General features: G+C 42.5%; 1 protein-coding gene across 1 annotated transcript in view; it reads left to right on the top strand.

Moving 5' to 3' along the window:
- Positions 1 to 12,882: 12,882 nt before the first annotated feature.
- Positions 12,883 to 18,879, top strand: part of Galm (galactose mutarotase) — a 52,423-nt gene continuing 46,426 nt past the window's right edge. Inside the window, exon 1 of the mRNA XM_028765135.1 lies at positions 12,883 to 13,115. Within this exon, the coding sequence (XP_028620968.1) occupies positions 12,926 to 13,115 (190 nt within the window). The 5' untranslated portion in view covers positions 12,883 to 12,925. The remainder of the gene's footprint in view (positions 13,116 to 18,879) is intronic.

The following is an 18,879-nucleotide window of genomic DNA, read 5'->3' as shown; positions in this document are numbered from 1 at the left end:
AAAAAAGAAAAGAAATAAAAAAAAAGAAAAAGAAAAAAATAAATAAATGCCTGGGAGCTGGGGACAGAGCTTAACACGCAAAGGCCTGGAACCTTAATCCTTCCCACTGAATAAACTAGCATAGCTGTGTTGTGCCAGGAAGCGTTCATGAACACCAAAAGACCACGAGGGAACCATTTCCAATGTAATCACATCATTAGGGTCTCTTTATTATAAACTAGAGTTTGGGCTTACTCACCGCAGACCTACAGGACGGTTTGGTGAAGCAGCCCAGAATATCCATCAGGACAAGGTTTTACAGAAAATGGAAGCAAGTGAGGGGGTGTCTGACATGGTTTGAATATACTTGGCCCAGGGCACTTGGCCAACGGGACTATTTGGAGATGTGACCTTGTTGGAATAGGTGTGTCCTTGTTGGAATAGGAATAGTGGACATGGGTTTTAAGATCCTCATCCTAGCTGCCTGGAAGTCAGTCTTCTGTTAGCAGCCTTCAGATGAAGACATAGAACTCTCAGCTCCACCTTCACCATGCCTGCCTGGATACTGCCATGCTCCCACCTTGATACTGGACTGAATCTCTGAAACTGTAAGCCAGTCCTAACTAAATGTTGTTTTTATAAGAGTTGCCTTGGTCATGGTGTCTGTTCACAGCAGTAGAACCCTAAGACAGGGTCCATCCTGGCGAACGTCTAATTGAATGACTATTGTACACCTACAGGTGGGTGTTCTGGAGCGAAACCAGATACAATCGTGAACAGTCTGAAAGTACATCTGAAACAATCAGACTAATCTTTGATTGACTGTTGCTAGGACATAGCTAGGGAGTAACTCTGGCCAAGGACAAGTTGTGGGGTCCTTCCTGGCACTTGGGCACAGCTTGGATTCAGCTGTATGCCAAGTTTTCAGGCCTTTTTTTCCCTTTTAAGAAGAAACCCAGTTCCAAGATGGTGTAGGTTTGGCCTCTCAGTGGAACAGGCCTATAATCCCAGTACTCTGGAGGTGGAGGCAGAAGGATCAGAAGTTCAAGGTTATCCCCAGCTAAAGTCTGAAGCCAGCCTGTGATACTTGAGACTTTATGTAAAACAACAACAACAAAAATAAATATAAAAACATAAAAGGGGCTAAAGAGATGATTCAGGGCTAAGAGGACTGATTTCTCACCCAAAGGTTAGTGGTACACGCCTTTAATCCTAGCACTTGGAAGGCAGAGGCAGGAGGATCTCTGTTAGTTTGCAGGATCAGATTGGTTTACAAGTTCTAGGACAGCCAGGGCTATACAGAGAAACCCAGTCTCAAAAATTAAATTAAATAAATAAATAAATAAAATAAACCAAAACACCAGCTTCCAGAGGATTTGGGTTCAATTCGCAGACCCACATGGCAGCTCATAACTATCTGTAACTCCAGTTCCATGGATTAGATGTCCCTCTTCCAGTCTCCATGGTTACCAGGCAGGAAAGTAATGCACATCTGAATGCAAAACATTCACACATATAAAATAAAAATAACAATATAATAAAATTAAAAATGAAACACCTGAGATAATTATAAGAAAAAAGTTCTCACAGTTTTGGGTGTTTTGACCTGTAGTCCATTGACCCCATTACCTTTGGGCCTCTGGTGATTCAGCTATTTACCTCGGGGATGAAAAGTGGCAAAAGGAAGGAGGAGGAGGAAGAGGAGGAAGAAGAAGAAGATGAGGAGGAGGCCAAGGTCCCACCTCCTCCTTTAAGGCACGCCTCAGTGACTTTACATACCTCACTAGGCCTTTATCTTTTTCTCTGTTCTTTAAAATTGATATTGGGTTAGCATACACAAGGGTTTCACCACAGACTCTTTATATGGGTCATTATACAATATTCTCATCTGCTCATCTCTCCTATTGCCTTTCCCTATGCCCCTCCTCCTCCTCACATCCTCAGACTGGTACCCTTTTCTCCCCTATTAGTCTCTTCTCAGCTCTCTTGGCTCTTTTATTATCCGCATAACTTAGCCTCTGTATTTCCCACAAACCTATTATCCTGCAAATTAGGCACTATCTGTTCAAACCTCTGCTTCTTTCCAGTGGTGCCTCACTAGGGGCCAAGTCTTTATTTGGAGGGTCCTTGAGATACTAATTATAGTACTGACTGATCAATGATGGTTTTTCCCCTCCGCAGAAAAGGAAATGTGCTCAGTTTGGTAAAAGCTGGCACAAAATCAAGGGCTACATGCCTGAGGCCCCGTGTGCTATTCACGTCCAGTTGAAATTAGCTGGCCGAATGTGTCTACTCTGAGTAGAAATTCAAGTTCTCCATGGAAACACATTCCTGCGAGAGACTGGAGGGGCTATCCTACCAAACTCCACTGACTGGTGGGAAGCACCCTAAGGACTGTAGGAAAATCCTAAGTGGCTTCTAAACCAGGGATGATGATTAGGGAATATCTCTCTCTCTCTCTCTCTCTCTCTCTCTCTCTCTCTCTCTCTCTCTTCCTCCTCCTCCTCCTCCTCCTCCTCCTCCTCCTCCTCCTCCTCCTCCTTCTTCTTCTTCTTCTTCTTCTTCTTCTTCCTGTTTCTGAGACAAGGTTTCTCTGTTTACAACTGTGCTGACACCTAGAAATCTCTCCTTTCTTAGCCGTCCTGTCAAGGGTCATACAGGAAGAACAACAATCTTAGAACTCCTGGAATTCGACAGGTCAGTTAGCACAGCCTCTGTGGGTGTGCTGAGGACCTCATGCTGACATGGAGTTCTGTTGTCTGCCTTCACATCCCTCTTAACCTGAGAATTGTATGAGAACTCTAAGGGGGTTTGCAGACCCTCACTGGGCCCTCAGGATAATAGACTTGATCTCTTTCAGGCATTGCTGATGGAGCAGATTAACCATTCAATCACCACCCTAGGAAAGAACTTAGAGATGTAGATTGTCAGCAGTGACCACCGTCCTTAGAAAGCATTTGGAAAAATAAAGCTGTTAGTGAAGCTAGGTTGAGACATTTTTACTACTGGCTCTGATATAGATATCTTAGGGAACAATTTGAAATTCAGAAAGGCACACTCTTAAGAGTTAAGCTCAGGACCTTTTATGGTCAGGGAACAAGAACAATGGCAGCACCCACTGAAGTGACTCTTCTGCTGAAGCAGGGCCAGTGACCGAGGCAATGAATTCCTAGTACCCATTTTTGCCCTCAGCCTACTCTATATGGTTTAATAAATTTGCTGATGTGCATTCTGAGGGTCTAAAATAGAAATGGGTGGTTGTCTCTTATATAAAAGTTTAGACTTGTGATTCTTTTAAGATTTTTATAAGATTACTTTTAAAGATAAATAATAAAATAATTGATCCTTTCTTTGTAACTGCAAATTGCTGCCTGTCAGTAAGAGAAACTGGTTGAGAAAATTACCTTGCTTGCTCACACTTTTGTAATCTATGGCAAGTTGCTTAGTTACAAATGTACGTCGGTTCTTGGAAATAATTTGTTTTCTTTTCCTGTACTATGTAATGTTGTTCTTGTAAAGGTTTGGAGAACACACTGTTTTTTTTTCATAGTCATTCACTAGAAGAAAAATAGAATGTAATCACATTGTAATTTTATACTGCTTAAAAGATTGTGCTGGCATATATAAGCTGTGGGAGAAAAAAATAAAGTTTTCGGAGCCTACCCATTGAAGCTTTGCTCCATCCACCAATCGTGTGTACATATGGGTATGTGAAGTGGTTGGAGCCAGCTCGTTGGAGTTTGCTTCATCCACCAAAAATGTGTGTATGGTCATGTATGTAAAGTGGTTGGAGCTTTGCTCCATCTACCAAGTGTGTGAATGTGTATGAATGTATGTATGTATGTATGTATGTATGTATGTATGTATGTATGTATATATGTATGTATGTATATATGTATGTATGTATATATGTATGTATGTATGTATATGTGTGAAGTTGTTGAAGTTTGCTTCATTCATTGTTCACCTTAGTGTGCGTGTGTCTGTGTGTGCATGTGTCTGTGTCTCTGTGTGTGTTTGTGTGTGTGTGTGTGATTCTTTCCTCTCTCTCTCTCTCTCTCTCTCTCTCTCTCTCTCTCTCTCTCTTTCTCTCTCTCTCACCAGCCTGTTGTGGCTCCCAGTGAGTTTATTTAGCGGCCCTTTGCTGTCCCCAAGAAATTTTTTCACCAGACTCTTGCAGCCTCTAAAGGAATTCTTCATCATCCAGGGATCATTCTCCCCATGGTGGGTGGGGGGGTGCAGTAAATCAGGACTGTAAGCCCCACCTTAGTTTACCCTGGGTATCAAAGCCAGTCTTTAACACACTCTTCCTTAGTCACCACTTCCAAGATGCAAACATCCACAAACCTTGAACCCAGTCTCAGTACATTGCTTCATCGGGCACTGGTAGAAAATGGGTTTTGGAATTTTTACTGGAGTTTTTAAGAAGGTTGGAGAGGCTTATATCATGTTAAATGGTAAGCCCCTTGGTAGCAAAGACCATGCCTTATTTATCAGTGTACAACTATCATTTAGCACAATTCCTAAGACAAACTTATCAATACTTGATAAATTAATGGCATGCTTACATGGCCAAATTTAGTCATCTTTCTGAATAACCTCATGTCCTTTCCATTTTACTTTCCCCAGGAGCAAACCCAAAATGGTAGATGAAACTAGGTTGACTTGAACTATGAAAAATTCTACCTCTTGTGGACTTGGTGGAGTCTCCCTAGTATTCCTGGTTTTTAGATACAGGTAGTTTTCCTCTGAACCCTAATATATGAACTTGAGTTTAAAAATATAAAACAAACAAACAAAAAAAAACAAGACGTGAGAGACAGAGAGACAGGGGTGAGGGGGTGGGGAGGTGGAGAGAAAGTAAAAATTTCTGGTCTGCTATCTACTGCAAGACAGTTTCTTCTACACATGACAGAGATGCTGCACCCATGAAATCTCGACAATATGGCTTCCTAAATACAACCTGCATAACGAAAGCAACAGTTGACATGTTAAAGTGGATGAGGAACACTTCACAAGGCCTCATCTGTAGACAAAGAGCTACAGGCAGTCAATGGGTGCTAAGAGAAGGAGAATCAGCTTCCGTGGGGACAGCACCCCTAATAAGTTACCCAATCCCGGGTGGTCAGCCTTAAATACATGTTCACCAAAGCAACATTAAATAGACTCTGTAAGTTAAGTTCATATAATTTAGATATGTAACAATAATGATTTTAAAAGTTGAGGCCATGAATTTGTGAGAGAGTGAGGAACATGGGAGGGTTGGGGAGAGTTGAAGGGGGAGTGATAACACAAATATAATACTTACGTAATAAATGCTCCAAAAATTAAGATAAAAAAATTGAGTCTTGGAATCAATACTTGAGTGAAACAACAACAAAACCAAAACATTTTTCTTGAAAAGGGAAGGAATTACCTCAGATATGAGTCCTGCATGCCAAGAGGCCTGCTAACAATAAACAGCATAGGACCCCAGACAATGAGAGAGAACAGGAAACAGATCAACCTGGTGGGAGAGAACGGCCTCCAGGTGCCTTTTCAGACGAAGAATTCCCGATTGCAGAAGGCTGTCAATAGCTCAAGGCTCCAGAGTCATCTCTGTGAGTCCTGGAGCTGAGGTCCTGGGAGCAGTACATCCTGAAGTTTCTGTGTGTCACGAGGAACGTAAGAGCTCACATATCCTCAGGCCTCTGGCCTCTTTAGAGGACTGTGCACGCACTGAAAAGAATCAAGTCTTGTTCTTTAATTGTCCAGCCTAGCACCTTTGCTGAGGTTTGGTCTTTTGCTGTGTATTGTAATGCTAAATTCTATACCTGACGATCTAGCCTACAAGTGACTTCTCATGTTTACAAGATTTTGTTGTTCAAACCTGTTTCTTAGTTTAAAATTATTGGTTAAATAGAATTGGCTACAGCCAATTATTGAAGGGATTAAAGGTGGTGTGTGAGGGGGAAGGGAGTTGGAGTGACCTGGTTGGAGAAGGAGGGAGAAGAAGGAAGAGAGAGGAAACCACCCTGAGGGGAGATGGACCATGAACACATGGCCTTGAGAAACAGCCTGAGATACACCGCTGGGGAGATCCAGGCCAGCAGTTAGAAGAGTAGATTAGAGGTTAAACCCCCTACCCCCAGAAATTGTCAAAGTCAAGTAAAATGACCATAGTCTGAGTTTCATTTTGTAGGGTCCATGATTTGTCGAAGAATGAGACCCCAACTCAAATAGTATGTAAACACAAAGAGTGTTTTATTCTGCAGAAGCCTAGCATGCTGGGGTCTCCCATTACAAAGGTAGAGTGTTGTGGGTTGCCATGGTGCTGTTTGTATTCTAATGTTAATTCTGCTTCCTTAAGAGGGGCTGCCTGGAGGAGGAGTGGATCAAGTACTCAGGTGATTTCATGTGAACATTCTCCACATTTTAACCCATCAAATACAGGCTAGAGCCTGTGATTGGGCGGTGGAAGGGAAAGGTGGGGCTGGAGGTCTTAGAGAGTAGGGGAAGGGAGGAAAGAGAATGAAGACAAAGGATGGAGAAAGGTGGAAGGAGGATGGAGCAGAACCACATGGCCCAGAGAAGCCACAAGTAGCAAGGGATCTCAAAGCTGGGGAGTCGAGTAGTGCGGAGGTACATCTGCCCAATCTAGGCGTGCAGTTTATCTTGCATTGATAGAAATCTTTATAATTAATGTAAATTGAAGTTATAACTTTACATTGGTATGAAAGTTATAGATTGATACAAATTTAAGGTTTTCATTGATGTGAATTTCTCATATTGATACAAAATTTGAAATTAATATTGTTATTCTTTAATAGACACTGTACCTATGCAACTCATCTAAAAATAAAAGGCTTAGACCCATTCCTTCTAATAACTGCCATTACAAACTGTTTACAATGCTTAAGTAACACAAGGGCCAGAGAGTAAACCCATAGATATGTTAGATTCTGATTTAATTATAATAAAATGTTTTTAATTTACTCAAATAGAAATGACAAAGAATAGTTAAGGTTTAACAGTTCAGATATACTTTACATAGATAGATAGTCTTCAAAAGCATCAGAAGTCCACAGAATATGACATTTAAAGCCATTTCATTATTAAAAATCATTTGACCAGAGACATGTCTTCATCTCCTTCTTGGTTCAAAAAAGAAATTGAGCATCAATGGAGTTGCTCCAGTTATGGTGAGACAGTCACTAGACAAGAGTTGCCTCAATTCATCTACAGACAACAATACTGTCCAAGAAAAGGGCACATTATACAAAATAGTCAACTGATAGCTCTGCCAAGACAGAGTAAGCAGTCCTTCATAATTCTGCTTAATTCTTAATTTTGCTTTACAAAGGTGTGTCAGATGATCCTGGGTCAGAAAGCTGAAGACTAATGCTCCAATATTTTGAGGAATGAAGATTGTCTGGGTAGGCATCCTTCTCTACAAACTGGTTACGTTTTGGAAGCTGTTCTGTGCTTCCTATATTTTCAGGTAATATTTAAGTCATTCTCAGATTTCTGACAGGATTGAAGACTTGTTATAGTCTCATAGTCAAGTCAAGTTGTTTAGCACTGAGAGAGATGATATAGATTTGAGAGAATGGTTTTCAGATGGTAATACAAGCAAAAGCCAGAACAAAATTCTGGTATAGAATTGTAGCTTTTTAAGTTAGCATAGATGGTAGAATGCTTTATGCTTTATCTAAATTGACAAATATCATAGACTGAGTGTTAAATGTATCTTATACTTTATAATTTATATAATTATAATGGTTCTGCTCAATTTATATCTGAAGGAAAGAGCCTTTTATTTGGACAAAAAGGGGGGGTGTTGTGAGTTACCCTAGTGTTGTTTGTATTCTGATGTTAATTCTTCTTCCTTAAGAGGGGCTGCCTGGGGGAGTGGATCATGTACTCAAGTGATTTTATGTCAACCTGTTCCCCATTTTATTTAACTGGATAAATAAAGGCTAGAGCTTGTGATTGGGCAGTGGAAGAGAAAGGTAGGTGTACTGGCTGGTTTTTTGTGTCAACTTGACACAAGCTGGAGTTATCACAGAGAAAGGAGCCTCCCTTGAGGAAATGCCTCCACGAGATCCAGCTGAAAGGCATTTTCTCAATTAGTGATCAAGGGGGGAGGCCCAGCCCATTGTGGGTGGTGCCATCCCTGGGCTGGTAGTGCTGGGTTCTATAAGAAAGCAAGTTGAGCAATGCAAGGGAAATAAGTCAGTAAGCAGCACCCTCCATGGGCTCTGCATCAGCTCCTGCCTTCAAGTTCCTGCTCTGTGTGAGTTCCTGTCCTGACTTCCTTTGGTGATGAACAGCAATGTGGAAGTGTAAGCTGAATAAACCCTTTCCTCCCCAATTTGCATTTTGATTATGATGTTCTGTGCAGAAATACAAAGTCTGACTAAGACAGTGGGACTGAGGGTTTTAGAGAGTTGGGGGAAGAGTAGGCACAAGGGAGGAAGAAGACAGAGGAAGAGGAGGTGGAAGGAAGCCGGAGCAGAACCACGTGGCCTGGAGAAGCTGCAAGTAGTGAGGGATCTCCTAGCTGGGATAGAGTAGTGTAGGGTAGATCCGCCCAGTCTAGGCGAGCTGGGATAGAGTAGTGTAGGGTAGATCCGCCCAGTCTAGGTGTGCAGCTTATAAATGTTGTAACTGAGTTTGTGGTTTTGCACCGGCTTATTAGAGTTGGAGACTTACCACAATAGAGAGACCCCCAAGTGAGCCTGCAGTTCTGAGTTAAAGCACATTATGGGAATTCCAGGGCAGGTGACCTCTATCTTAATCTAGAGTCTACCTCTAGGTAAACTCCAAAATGATTACTGGGGTGTAGGAGCTGGAAACTATTGCTGAGGAAGTCTAGAAACTGCTGCTGACCCATTGTCCTTACCTCAGGCCAGGTGGCGGGGCAGCTTCTGATGGTAGGGCAGTTTCTGACTAGTTACCTGAAGTCTGAGTTTGTTTGTTTGTTTGTTTGTTTGTTTTTCTTCTTTCTAGTAACTGACTTGCCCGGGCTTGACTGGACTTGCTCAGCTCTTAGGCATACTCTCCTGAACTGTCAATTTGGAATCTCCTATCATAGACTCAGCCTAACCATCTCAATTTATTTGTAAACTAGTTGGGGATAAGCTTGAATTGGTTGTCTCACACACCTCTGTTCTGGTTGAGGGAGAAGATAAGTTGTTGTTATTACAAAAATATCACCACAATATCTACTATTTAATTTAACCCCTAGGATTTATCCAAAAAGCAAAATTAAACAGCTGATAGAATTTAACAACAGTTCAGCCCTACATTGCTGCTTTGATGTTGACCTTCCTATGGACAGTGATCATGAACATTGCTGTCAACTGAGGCTTTGAATGTAGAATAGTACTGTGAGGTTAAGAAAAGGGACTGTTTGGTTTTTAAAAATAGCAAGGTTTGTAGCTCACATAGGGTAGTCTTGTTTAACACACTAGATATTTCAAAGCCACAGGAAAAGAAAATCAAGACCTGTACCCTTCACATCTCAGGGAAATACGATATGTTTCATACCAAGTTAAGCAATAAGAGCTTCTCTGGTGACACTTGGTGCTAGCCACTCAAGGTGTCTTTCTTTCTTTCTTTCTTTCTTTCTCTCTTTCTTTCTTTCTTTCTTTCCTTCTTTCTTTCTTTCTCTTTCTGTGGCAGCATGAGCTTGGCAGAACATTGAGAACTGGAGGCTGAGAAATAAAAACTGTGGTCTTCCCACTCACAGAAGAGGGTTCTCAGGCATCTTTGCTAGCACAGTGTTGCTGAGAAGGCCTGCATATGAGTCAGGCACACATGGTAAGTGGGCTGACGAGATTGCCGGGTCTGTAAGAGTGTATGATAAGCAGTGTACAAGGGTGCCTTTGCAGTGTTGAATGAGGGGAGCACAGTCTGTGATTTGACTTGCTTGGGTCTTTTTGATATTATATGTTGTACTTACTGAATAAAGCCAGCTGCAAGCTCTTTTTCTTTCCTATCAGAATTTCAGAATTTCCCTAATTTTGTGAGGGATAATTGAGGCTTTGTAGCATGAATGCTTAAGACTCCTTCATATTTCACAGTCAGAAACAAGTGAGACAGTTGTTTATTGGCATTTGATTACAGGAGCATGAGTTCAGTTCTCCCGATTCCCTAATCGCAGATGTGTTTCTTTTTTTTGTTTGTTTGTTTGTTTGTTTGTTTGTTTTTCGAGACAGGGTTTCTCTGTGTAGCCCTGGCTGTCCTGGAACTCACTCTGTAGACCAGGCTGGCCTCAAACTCAGAAATCCTCCTGCCTCTGCCTCCCAAGTGCTGGGATTAAAGGCGTGCGCCACCACTGCCCAGCTGCAGATGTGTTTCTACACTGTGTTTCCACCCTCACCGTGGCTAAATCAAGACTAGAAATACAGACAGATTGAGTTATACACTTGTTTAGGCTCCCAGACCTCCTAGAGCCAGCATCCGTCTAGAGTTACAGATTCAGCAATGAAAAACGGGTATTTTATCTCATGGTCCTACTGAGGATCCTAATAGCACTTTCCTAATCCTCGGCCATCAAAGACGAAAAGTCAGACTTAGGCATCAAACCTTCAGTTTATTTAAATCTAGTCCCAGATAATCAACATCAGAGATGAGGAAAAGTGAAGAAGGGCTGGACAGATGGCTTAGTCGCCAAGACCTAACACTGCTCTTGCAGAGGACAAGGGCGGAAGGATTGGAGTGAGGGAGTGGTGGTGGTTTGATCTACAGCCGGTTGTGCCCGTTCAGCGTTCTCAGACTCTGAAAGACCACCGAGGAGCCGATCCGATGCAATCGAATCAGGGTCTTTTATTTACCGGCTCGATCGAAGGCCGCACCATCATCCCTGGCACCGCAGGACAGGAGGGTGAAGCCCCGAGTCTAATTTTAAGCAGGTATTTATAGAGGCAAGACGCGGGTATCTAGCCTGGCACACATCTGATTGGGGGGCTATTATGGCCTTTAACATAATTGGCTGGTGGTAGGACCCAAGCCATAAACTTAACATTTACTTTTCTTCTGATTGGTAGTTATTAGGAAGTGAAATGCCAGGGTCAGGCTTGTAACCTGGAGGTGCAGATTTGTAAGGGAGTAACCTGGAAACTGGTGCTAGGTGCCAACTTGTTAACTCTAGTTCAACCTTAGGTCAGGTTCTCTAAGATGAAGTCTGAACTCAAGATCTGGGCCCTCACAGTCCTCTTTGTCAAGTGACTACCTATGATTCCAGTTCCAGGGGATCCGATGCCCTTGTCCAGTCTCCATGGGCATGGCATGAATGGGAAAATTCCACATTCACACACACATAACCAAAAAAATTGAAGTTAAAGTCTGTACATGCCTAGAGAGCTAGCTCAGCAAATAGAGCTCTTCTTTCTCTTGCAGAGGACTGATATTCGGTTCCCAGTATGGCAGGTCACAACCATCTATAAGTCCAATTCCAGGGCACCCAATGCCCACTTCTGATCTCTTTGGCACCCAGCATGAATGTGTTGCACATACATACTTGCAGGCAAAACACTCAATACATAAAATAAATAAATCTAAAAAAAAAATGAAGATTTCTGTGGGGCTGGAGAAATGGCTTAGTGGTTAAGAGCTCTGACTCCTCTTCTAGAGGTCCTGAGTTCAATTCCCAGCACCCACATGGTGGCTCACAACCATCTGTAATGGGATCTGATGCTCTCTTCTGGTGTGTCTAAAGAGAGCAACGGTGTAGTCACATACATAAAATAAATAAATCTAAAAAAAAAAAAAAAAAAGGAAAGGAAAAAGATTTCTAACTATCACCTTAAGCTCCCAGAGTCAGAAGTTGCAACTAATTATAAAACATACTAAAGCAAGATAATAATTTAAGGGCCTCAGAGTCTACTCCAAACTGTACACACTTAAACTTGCAAAGGATCTAAGAAAGAAACAATACCTGGCACTTACCTGGTACTTAGCCTGAAATAAATACATGCTCCTTTAATTCCTTTTTTTCCTAATACATGCGTTTATGAAATGAGCACCGTTAATCCCTTCTTCTCTTCTGCTTTTTCATTAATCCTCTTTTAAAGGAGCTTTGTACTTCAGGAACAAAGGGGGAGACATCTACACAAGTTTGAGGCTAATTACACTTAGGGCCTAACCTCCTATGTCTGGTTTGCCTAAGCTGCAGACTGACCGTCAGAGAACCACACTAGGGCTTCATCCTTTGAGAACAAAACAAAAACAAACAAAACGGACAGTCAATCAGCGGAAGAGTCTGCGATCACTTTCTCCCCATTTTTAAACCACCGTTGAACCATGTTACACCCTGATCTTAACCAGAATTCCCAATTCGTATTGTCCCAATATTAATCACCAGCATCAATGACCAATCAGCTCCTCTCAGTGCATCTTGTGGACGTGTGCCGAGAAATAGGGATACTGGAGTTTAGAAAGACTACATGTCGATGTGCAACACGGCTTAGTAGATAAAGGAGCGGGCCTCCAAGCCTGCCCACCGGAGGCGTTTCCTCAGAGACCATTAGGGACGAGAGAGAACATTTTGAGTAAGGAGGAAAGGAGAGAGACTGGTTTTTGATCCCTAAAGGGTCCTATGCGCGCGCGACTGCGCAAAAGAAAGTTGATTCGTTTTAAACTACATCCCCCAAAATGCAATTGCAATTTTCTTAAAGACTACCGTTCCCGACATGCACTGCAGTGGGGGTAAGCGAAGGAAAAGACCTGCAAACTTAACTGGAAAGTTTGCTTCTCAGTTGCCGTGGGTAAAGGAAAGTTTTAAAAAGATCTCGGAGCATTTTCCCCGACCCCAGGAGTGGTCAACTGTTTAAATCCAGTCAATAAAGGGGAGGAGTTAAGCTGAGTCCCTCCCCTTCTCCCGGGAACTTTTATCATTCCAAAGGTGATTCAGGCTAGAGTTTGAACAGCAAGGAGAAGCTGCACGCTCCGAACTTTCCCAATGGTTTCCGTGACCAGAACCGTGTTTGGAGGACTGCCCTCGGGGGGAGGGACAGTGGAGAAGTTCCAGCTTCGGTCAGACCAGCTGAGTGTGGACATCATCTCCTGGGGCTGCACGATCACAGCTCTGCAGGTCAAAGACAGGCAGGGGAAAGCCTCAGACGTGGTGCTTGGCTTTGCCGAGTTGGAAGGTGGGTCGCGTCCTGCCCAGGGCTGCCAAACAGGCCCGCACACACTCCTGATCCTGTGTACACCGGGTTCTTCCAGTCACTCACGGGACCTGGCCGAGGTCCTCAAGCTTGGGGCAAGTCTAACTTGGAAGCGCGTGAACGGGCCATTTACCAGGATTGTGTGGTTGGAAAAAAAATGGATCTAATCCAAATAGCTGTAGGACTTGACCTCCCTTAGACAGTCAGACTTTGTCATTGTTCACGAGGAAGTCATCTGAGAGAGACCAACTCCTTGGAGTGAGCTTAGAACTGTAGGGCACAGGGCGTGTTGTGCGTATTCCTCTTGTGGTTCTCTGAGGAAGGAAAATCAAATACAGACAGACTATCTCCTCTTCTCTTGTCGAATTTTCTCTGAGGCCTCCTTGGGCAGAAATGCCTCAGAATTTAGGCCTGGTGTAAACTCATCAGACTGCTTGGCTGTTGTGGTCAATGTAGGGTACAGTGCCTTCATCTTCTCAGGAACATGATCTCAGTGAAAGGGGTAGAAATAAGGCTTCCTAAGACGTGGACATAGCCATCAGGATCAGCGGGCAATTAGGAGCATATCTTTTTGTTTTTGTTTGTTTGTTTTGTTTTTGTTTTTTTTTGTTTTTATTTTAATAGACAGGGCCTCATGCAGCCCAAGCTGGCCTAGAACTCCCAGTCATCCTGCTTCCTCTTAAGTGTTGGGATTATTGGCAAAAGCTAGACGTTTTATCTTGATCCATGCATGGGTTTTATCTTAATTTATGCATTTACAACTCTGTTAATATAGTGGACTCAATCAACCAGATAGACAAGGGTCACTTTCAACTTGCAGTTTAGCTGGGGATACAGATTTTGTTGTACCCAACAGTTACATAATTAAATCATTAGATTGCAGTTTGATTTTTCAGCAGGAAAAAGTTTTATATTTTGCCATTCCTTAGCATTGCATGTAACTAGACAGAAAGCAAAGTCTGAAGTAAAATGGGCAAACGGAAACAGAATGAATCCATTCTGCTCAGTAATGGGTATAAACAAATTTTGTGCCACAAAAGGTTTGAGGTTTTCCTTGTAGTTCCTCTTTCTACCTAGTTGGTTCTTCATATGTCTAACTTGGCTCTTCATTTGGGGTTAACAGGAAAATGCTATTTTATTTACTTATTTTTTATTTGCCCTTAGGCAATAAATGTGTTTCCCCCATCTTGTCAAAATGCATTATAAGAGCGTATTGCTGAGTTTCCTGTTCTCTTCCTGGCTGGCTGTGTTTATTGTCCTGGAGCCTCCACAAATTGTCCCTGAGGATTATTTTTCCCCCAGCAGAATTTCTTTGGTAACTTAATTGAGAAGGCTGTTATAAGAGACGGGCTGGTGGGAAGGTATGGAGACTTGGAGAAGGTGAGGCCTGGTTCCTCCTTCTGTATTCAGACAGGTGATGGAGGAAGTTTTAGAAACTTCAGTCGCTCCTTGCTGCTAGTCGAGTAGCCCTTTTGTGTGCTGAAATAAAATCTCCAAGAGATTATTACAGTGGAGTGGAGGGAGAAGCTAATATGAAGCTTAGGACTCCAAAGCCAGAGAGAGAATTAGAGGTGGCAGGTGGGTACCTGCTCTTATCATCTGCCTCTGCCTCATCGACATGCAGGGGGCACTACCCACCACCCTACTGAGACATACCAGGCCACTTTAAGTTCAGAGGTACTAGTCCAGGGGACCTGAACTAAGATGTCAACATGTCTTTGAAATCATTATGAAATGTGAGCTGAGGTGACACCCTACCCAGGTGGCACCAGTTTCTTTACAGGCACAGAAGTAATAATTGGGAACCTATTCATTGTAACCTGGAGTTCCTATTGGAGGTGTGGTGAAAGGATTATCCTCACCTATTCACAAAGGCATTAGTTTTCCTTTATTAGAGACCCAGCAGGTCTCTTGTTGAGCTTCCTGGTGCTTGAGAAGGTGCTATGGCAGTGGCTCTCAGCCTGTGAGTCACAACCCCATTGTGGGTCCCATATCAGATAACCTATATGTCAGATATCTACATTACAATTCAATATAGCAGCAAAATTACAGTTATGAAGTAGCAACAAGATAATTTTGTGTTTGAGGGGTTACCACACGTGGGGGATTATGTTAAAGGGCCCTAGTCTCAGGAAGGTTGAGAATTGCTGCCCTATAGCATTTTTTCATTAAGATGCATTACAGCTTCACCAAAAACTTTTAAAATCTTTTTTTTTTTCGAGACAGGGTTTCTCTGTGTAGCCCTGGCTGTCCTGGAACTCACTCTGTAGACCAGGCTAGCCTCGAACTCTCGAACTCAGAAATCCACCTGCCTCTGCCTCCCAAGTGCTGGGATTAAAGGCGTGCGCCACCACCGCCTGGCTGAAATCTTCTTGATGCTGTATGAAGACAGACATTTTCATTCCTGTGCTGTAATTTGAATACTGAAGTATTTTAAAAGGAGAGAAAGCTATTTTCAAAAGAGAAATTGAAAGGAAAACACCTGTAGACTATTAAGCAATGCTTTCTGAGACGTTAGCTGTCTTCAAGATTATGACAGAGGAAACCTTGTTCCCCTTGTAAAGTTCTGTTCCAGGTTTTCATAGACCCTTCGAGCTGTCAAAGGCAGGGGTTGGCACATGTCACAACAGGAAATATAGTGTCTCAACTATGAAAGTATAAAATGGTTCTCTGCTGCTACCTTGGTGGATTTTACTATATTAAACCCCATTTTAGATGCCAGGCTTAAAGGCACACACCTTTAATCCCAGCACTTAGGAGACAGAACAGTCACATCTCTGTAAGTTTTAGGCCAGTCTAGTCAACAAAGCAAGTTCCAGGACAGCTATTGATGTTACATGGAGAAACCCTGTCTCAAAAATAAATAAATAAATAAATAAATAAATAAATAAACCAAACCATTTTAGTGTGAGTCTGGTGGCACCTGATCTATTTTAGCCAAGTTCTAGGACAGCCAGGACTACGTAGAAAGACCCTGATAATAGAACTATGAAAATAGCTCATCTGGTAAAAGTGCTTGCTGCTAAGCCTGACGATCCAATTTGATTCCAGGACCCACATGGTGGAAGGAAGAACAGACTCCTGCAAGTTGTCCTCAGACCTCCATGTGTGCACGTGTAGCACCTGCACACACATACACACACACACACACACACACACACATGTACACACACAGATAAATAAGTAAACAAGTAATTGTGATTTAATTTCTTAAGTTTGAATGTATAAATTTACGTAAACAATCTGAAGAGAAAGAACTTACCTTCTCTCATATTTGCTTTGAGATATGAGGAAGTGCTAATCACAGATAATTCTGTGAAATATGCCCCTTTTGTAACTGCCAGTCTCCCAGATAGACTTTTATGTAAACTACTTGGATGGCAGCCATGACCAGAGATCAGAATGGTTTGACTTCTTTCTGGGAAAATGAGATCTTTCTTCTGTAGAACTCTAAAGGGGAAATTATATATGGTCATTTAGTTATAGCCTGGAAAAAATTAGTGATGTCTCCTGTGGGTTTTTCCTACCCTTTCTTAATATCATCTGTGTGACCCAACAACAGTCATTATGACTTCTTTCAAAACCTTTCATAAGAGGAATTGCTTATAAGCCACAGGTATAAACAGCCTACCCATACATACAATCAACAAGACTCCTTCCCTTTCATTTCCCCCCAGTTACCACCAAATACCCAGCTATTACTGCCATGATTACTGCCGGGAGAGCCATTATGGAAAGAATTAAAAAAAGACAAAAAAAAAAACACCATACCCTTGCCACTTTGAAATCTGGGGATGTAGTTCAATAGTAGAGCACATGACTGGCCATAAACAAACATCGTGAGGTCCAGGCTCTGGGAATGTAGCCCGGTTGGTACTGTGCTTGCCTAACATGCATGTAGCCTTAAAGACTTGAATTCCATCCCTGGTGCGTAAAGCCCAGACATAAAGGTGTTTGCGAGTGGGAGTGGGAAGTAGGAGGGTCAGCAGTCCAAGGTCATCATCAAGGTCAGCCATGAATACCTGAAACCTTGTCTCAAAACAAAACAGAAAAAAAAAAATCTAGGTTTTGAACAGGGAGTGGAGACAAAAGAGTTCTGGTTAAAGCCTGAAGACTGGTATTGCAAATGCCCAAGGGTGCCCTTGCTGGAATGTCGAGAACTCCTAGTTTAAACTCCTAGTTGAGTGTGTGAGTTATTTAATGTCTCCAGACCTGAAGTGTATGTATCTGCCTGTGTGACCCTGTGAACTAAGTCTCTAACTAGAGAATTGTTGCTTGTTTTCACCTTTTCTCCTTCTTTTGCCCCCACATAGTTTCTTTCCCTGTGCTAACAAATTTTTATCTATTTCAGTGTGCTTATCCTGCTAATATGTCATGGAGATAGTATCTGGTATAATTAAAGTGATTGTCAATTCAAGTCATTTTCTTACAGCCCAGGGACTGTGGTTCAATGGATAGAGATTCTGAGAGAACAGGGGGAGTGATTTTCCTTCAGACTTTAGGGCTCTCTGGCAAGGTCTTAGGCCGCCAGATGTCGGCACGGGAGTAGAATGGCTATGTGCCACCGTTAAGCATTTATTAATTTCCGCTGGCTCAGGAACCTGAACGGAGTTGGCTTCTACTCTTTCAACTCAACAGTTCACTAATTAGCATTCATAGCTTGATGTAGGAACTTTGACCTTTGGGTGATAAACAATATTTTCTGCAATTCAAAACCCGTCCATCATGCCCGCTTCAGGTCTGAGCTTGTCACTTTTCCCAGTCCTGGTTTAATGGGAAGGCTTCATGCCACTCAGAACAGTCAGTGTGCTTCTTCTGTGAAAGGTTTTTCAGGGACCATTGGGAATGGTTTTTTCAGTCCCTTTCGGTCCTTTCTCTGTTTAATCTTTAGAAACTATTCATCTAATTTAAAGAACTGCCAAGTGTTTTTCTTTTCCGGGGGGCAAGCAAAGAGGTCCCTAATGAAGAGATTCTTGCAAACCCGTGAACTCCTAGGAGCCTTGCAGTCTCACATGCGTGCAGCTCTCTCCATTGCCTGACACAGCTGGGGAGAGTGGGCGTGCCACGTGCATTTGTTAGATATTTCAAGGTATCTCTGAAAAATAGAGCCAAACAGTTTTCCGACAAAAAAAAAAAAAAAAAAGTTTAGTTTTGTTGTTGTTGCTTGTTTTTTTGTTTTTTTGTTTTTTGTTTTTTTGAGACAGGGCAACATTTTTTCTTTATGTTTTTGAGCTTAACTGGGGCTCAGAAAATGATGCTCCAAAGTGAAGTCCTTAGCTACAGCTTCTGGCCCTCCCCTAGCCTCCTGTCACCCCCTTCATTGTCCTCCACCAACGTAGTACCATAGAAAACAAGGCTTCTTCCTCTCAAGAGTCCAAGAAACCAGAAACTGCTTTTCGAAAAGCCAGCCACAGTATATAGAAAAGCAATTCTCTCTCCTGTCTTTCGGAGTATGTTGGCTAAAAGGAAATTCTCTGATCTTCCTTGACTAACTACAGATCATAAGATCCCTTAGTGAGAACATCAGACCTAGGAGAAGAGAGTCCTTCCCAAAGGGCCCAGCAAGAATCTGACTGACAGGCCCTGGTGGGTCTCCTGTTCAGTCCCTCACTATTGGATTAAACTCACTTATCTGTTGCTCTGTCTCTGTCTCTGTGTCTCTGTCTCTGTGTCTCTCTCCTCTCTCTCTCCTCTCTCTCTCTCTCTCTCTCTCTCTCTCTCTCTCTCTCTCTCTCTCTCTCTCTCT

This window comes from Grammomys surdaster, unplaced genomic scaffold (assembly GCF_004785775.1).
Source record: "Grammomys surdaster isolate TR1022 unplaced genomic scaffold, NIH_TR_1.0 149, whole genome shotgun sequence".
Lineage (NCBI taxonomy): Eukaryota > Metazoa > Chordata > Mammalia > Rodentia > Muridae > Grammomys > Grammomys surdaster.
This window is presented reverse-complemented; position numbering and strand designations above follow the sequence as displayed.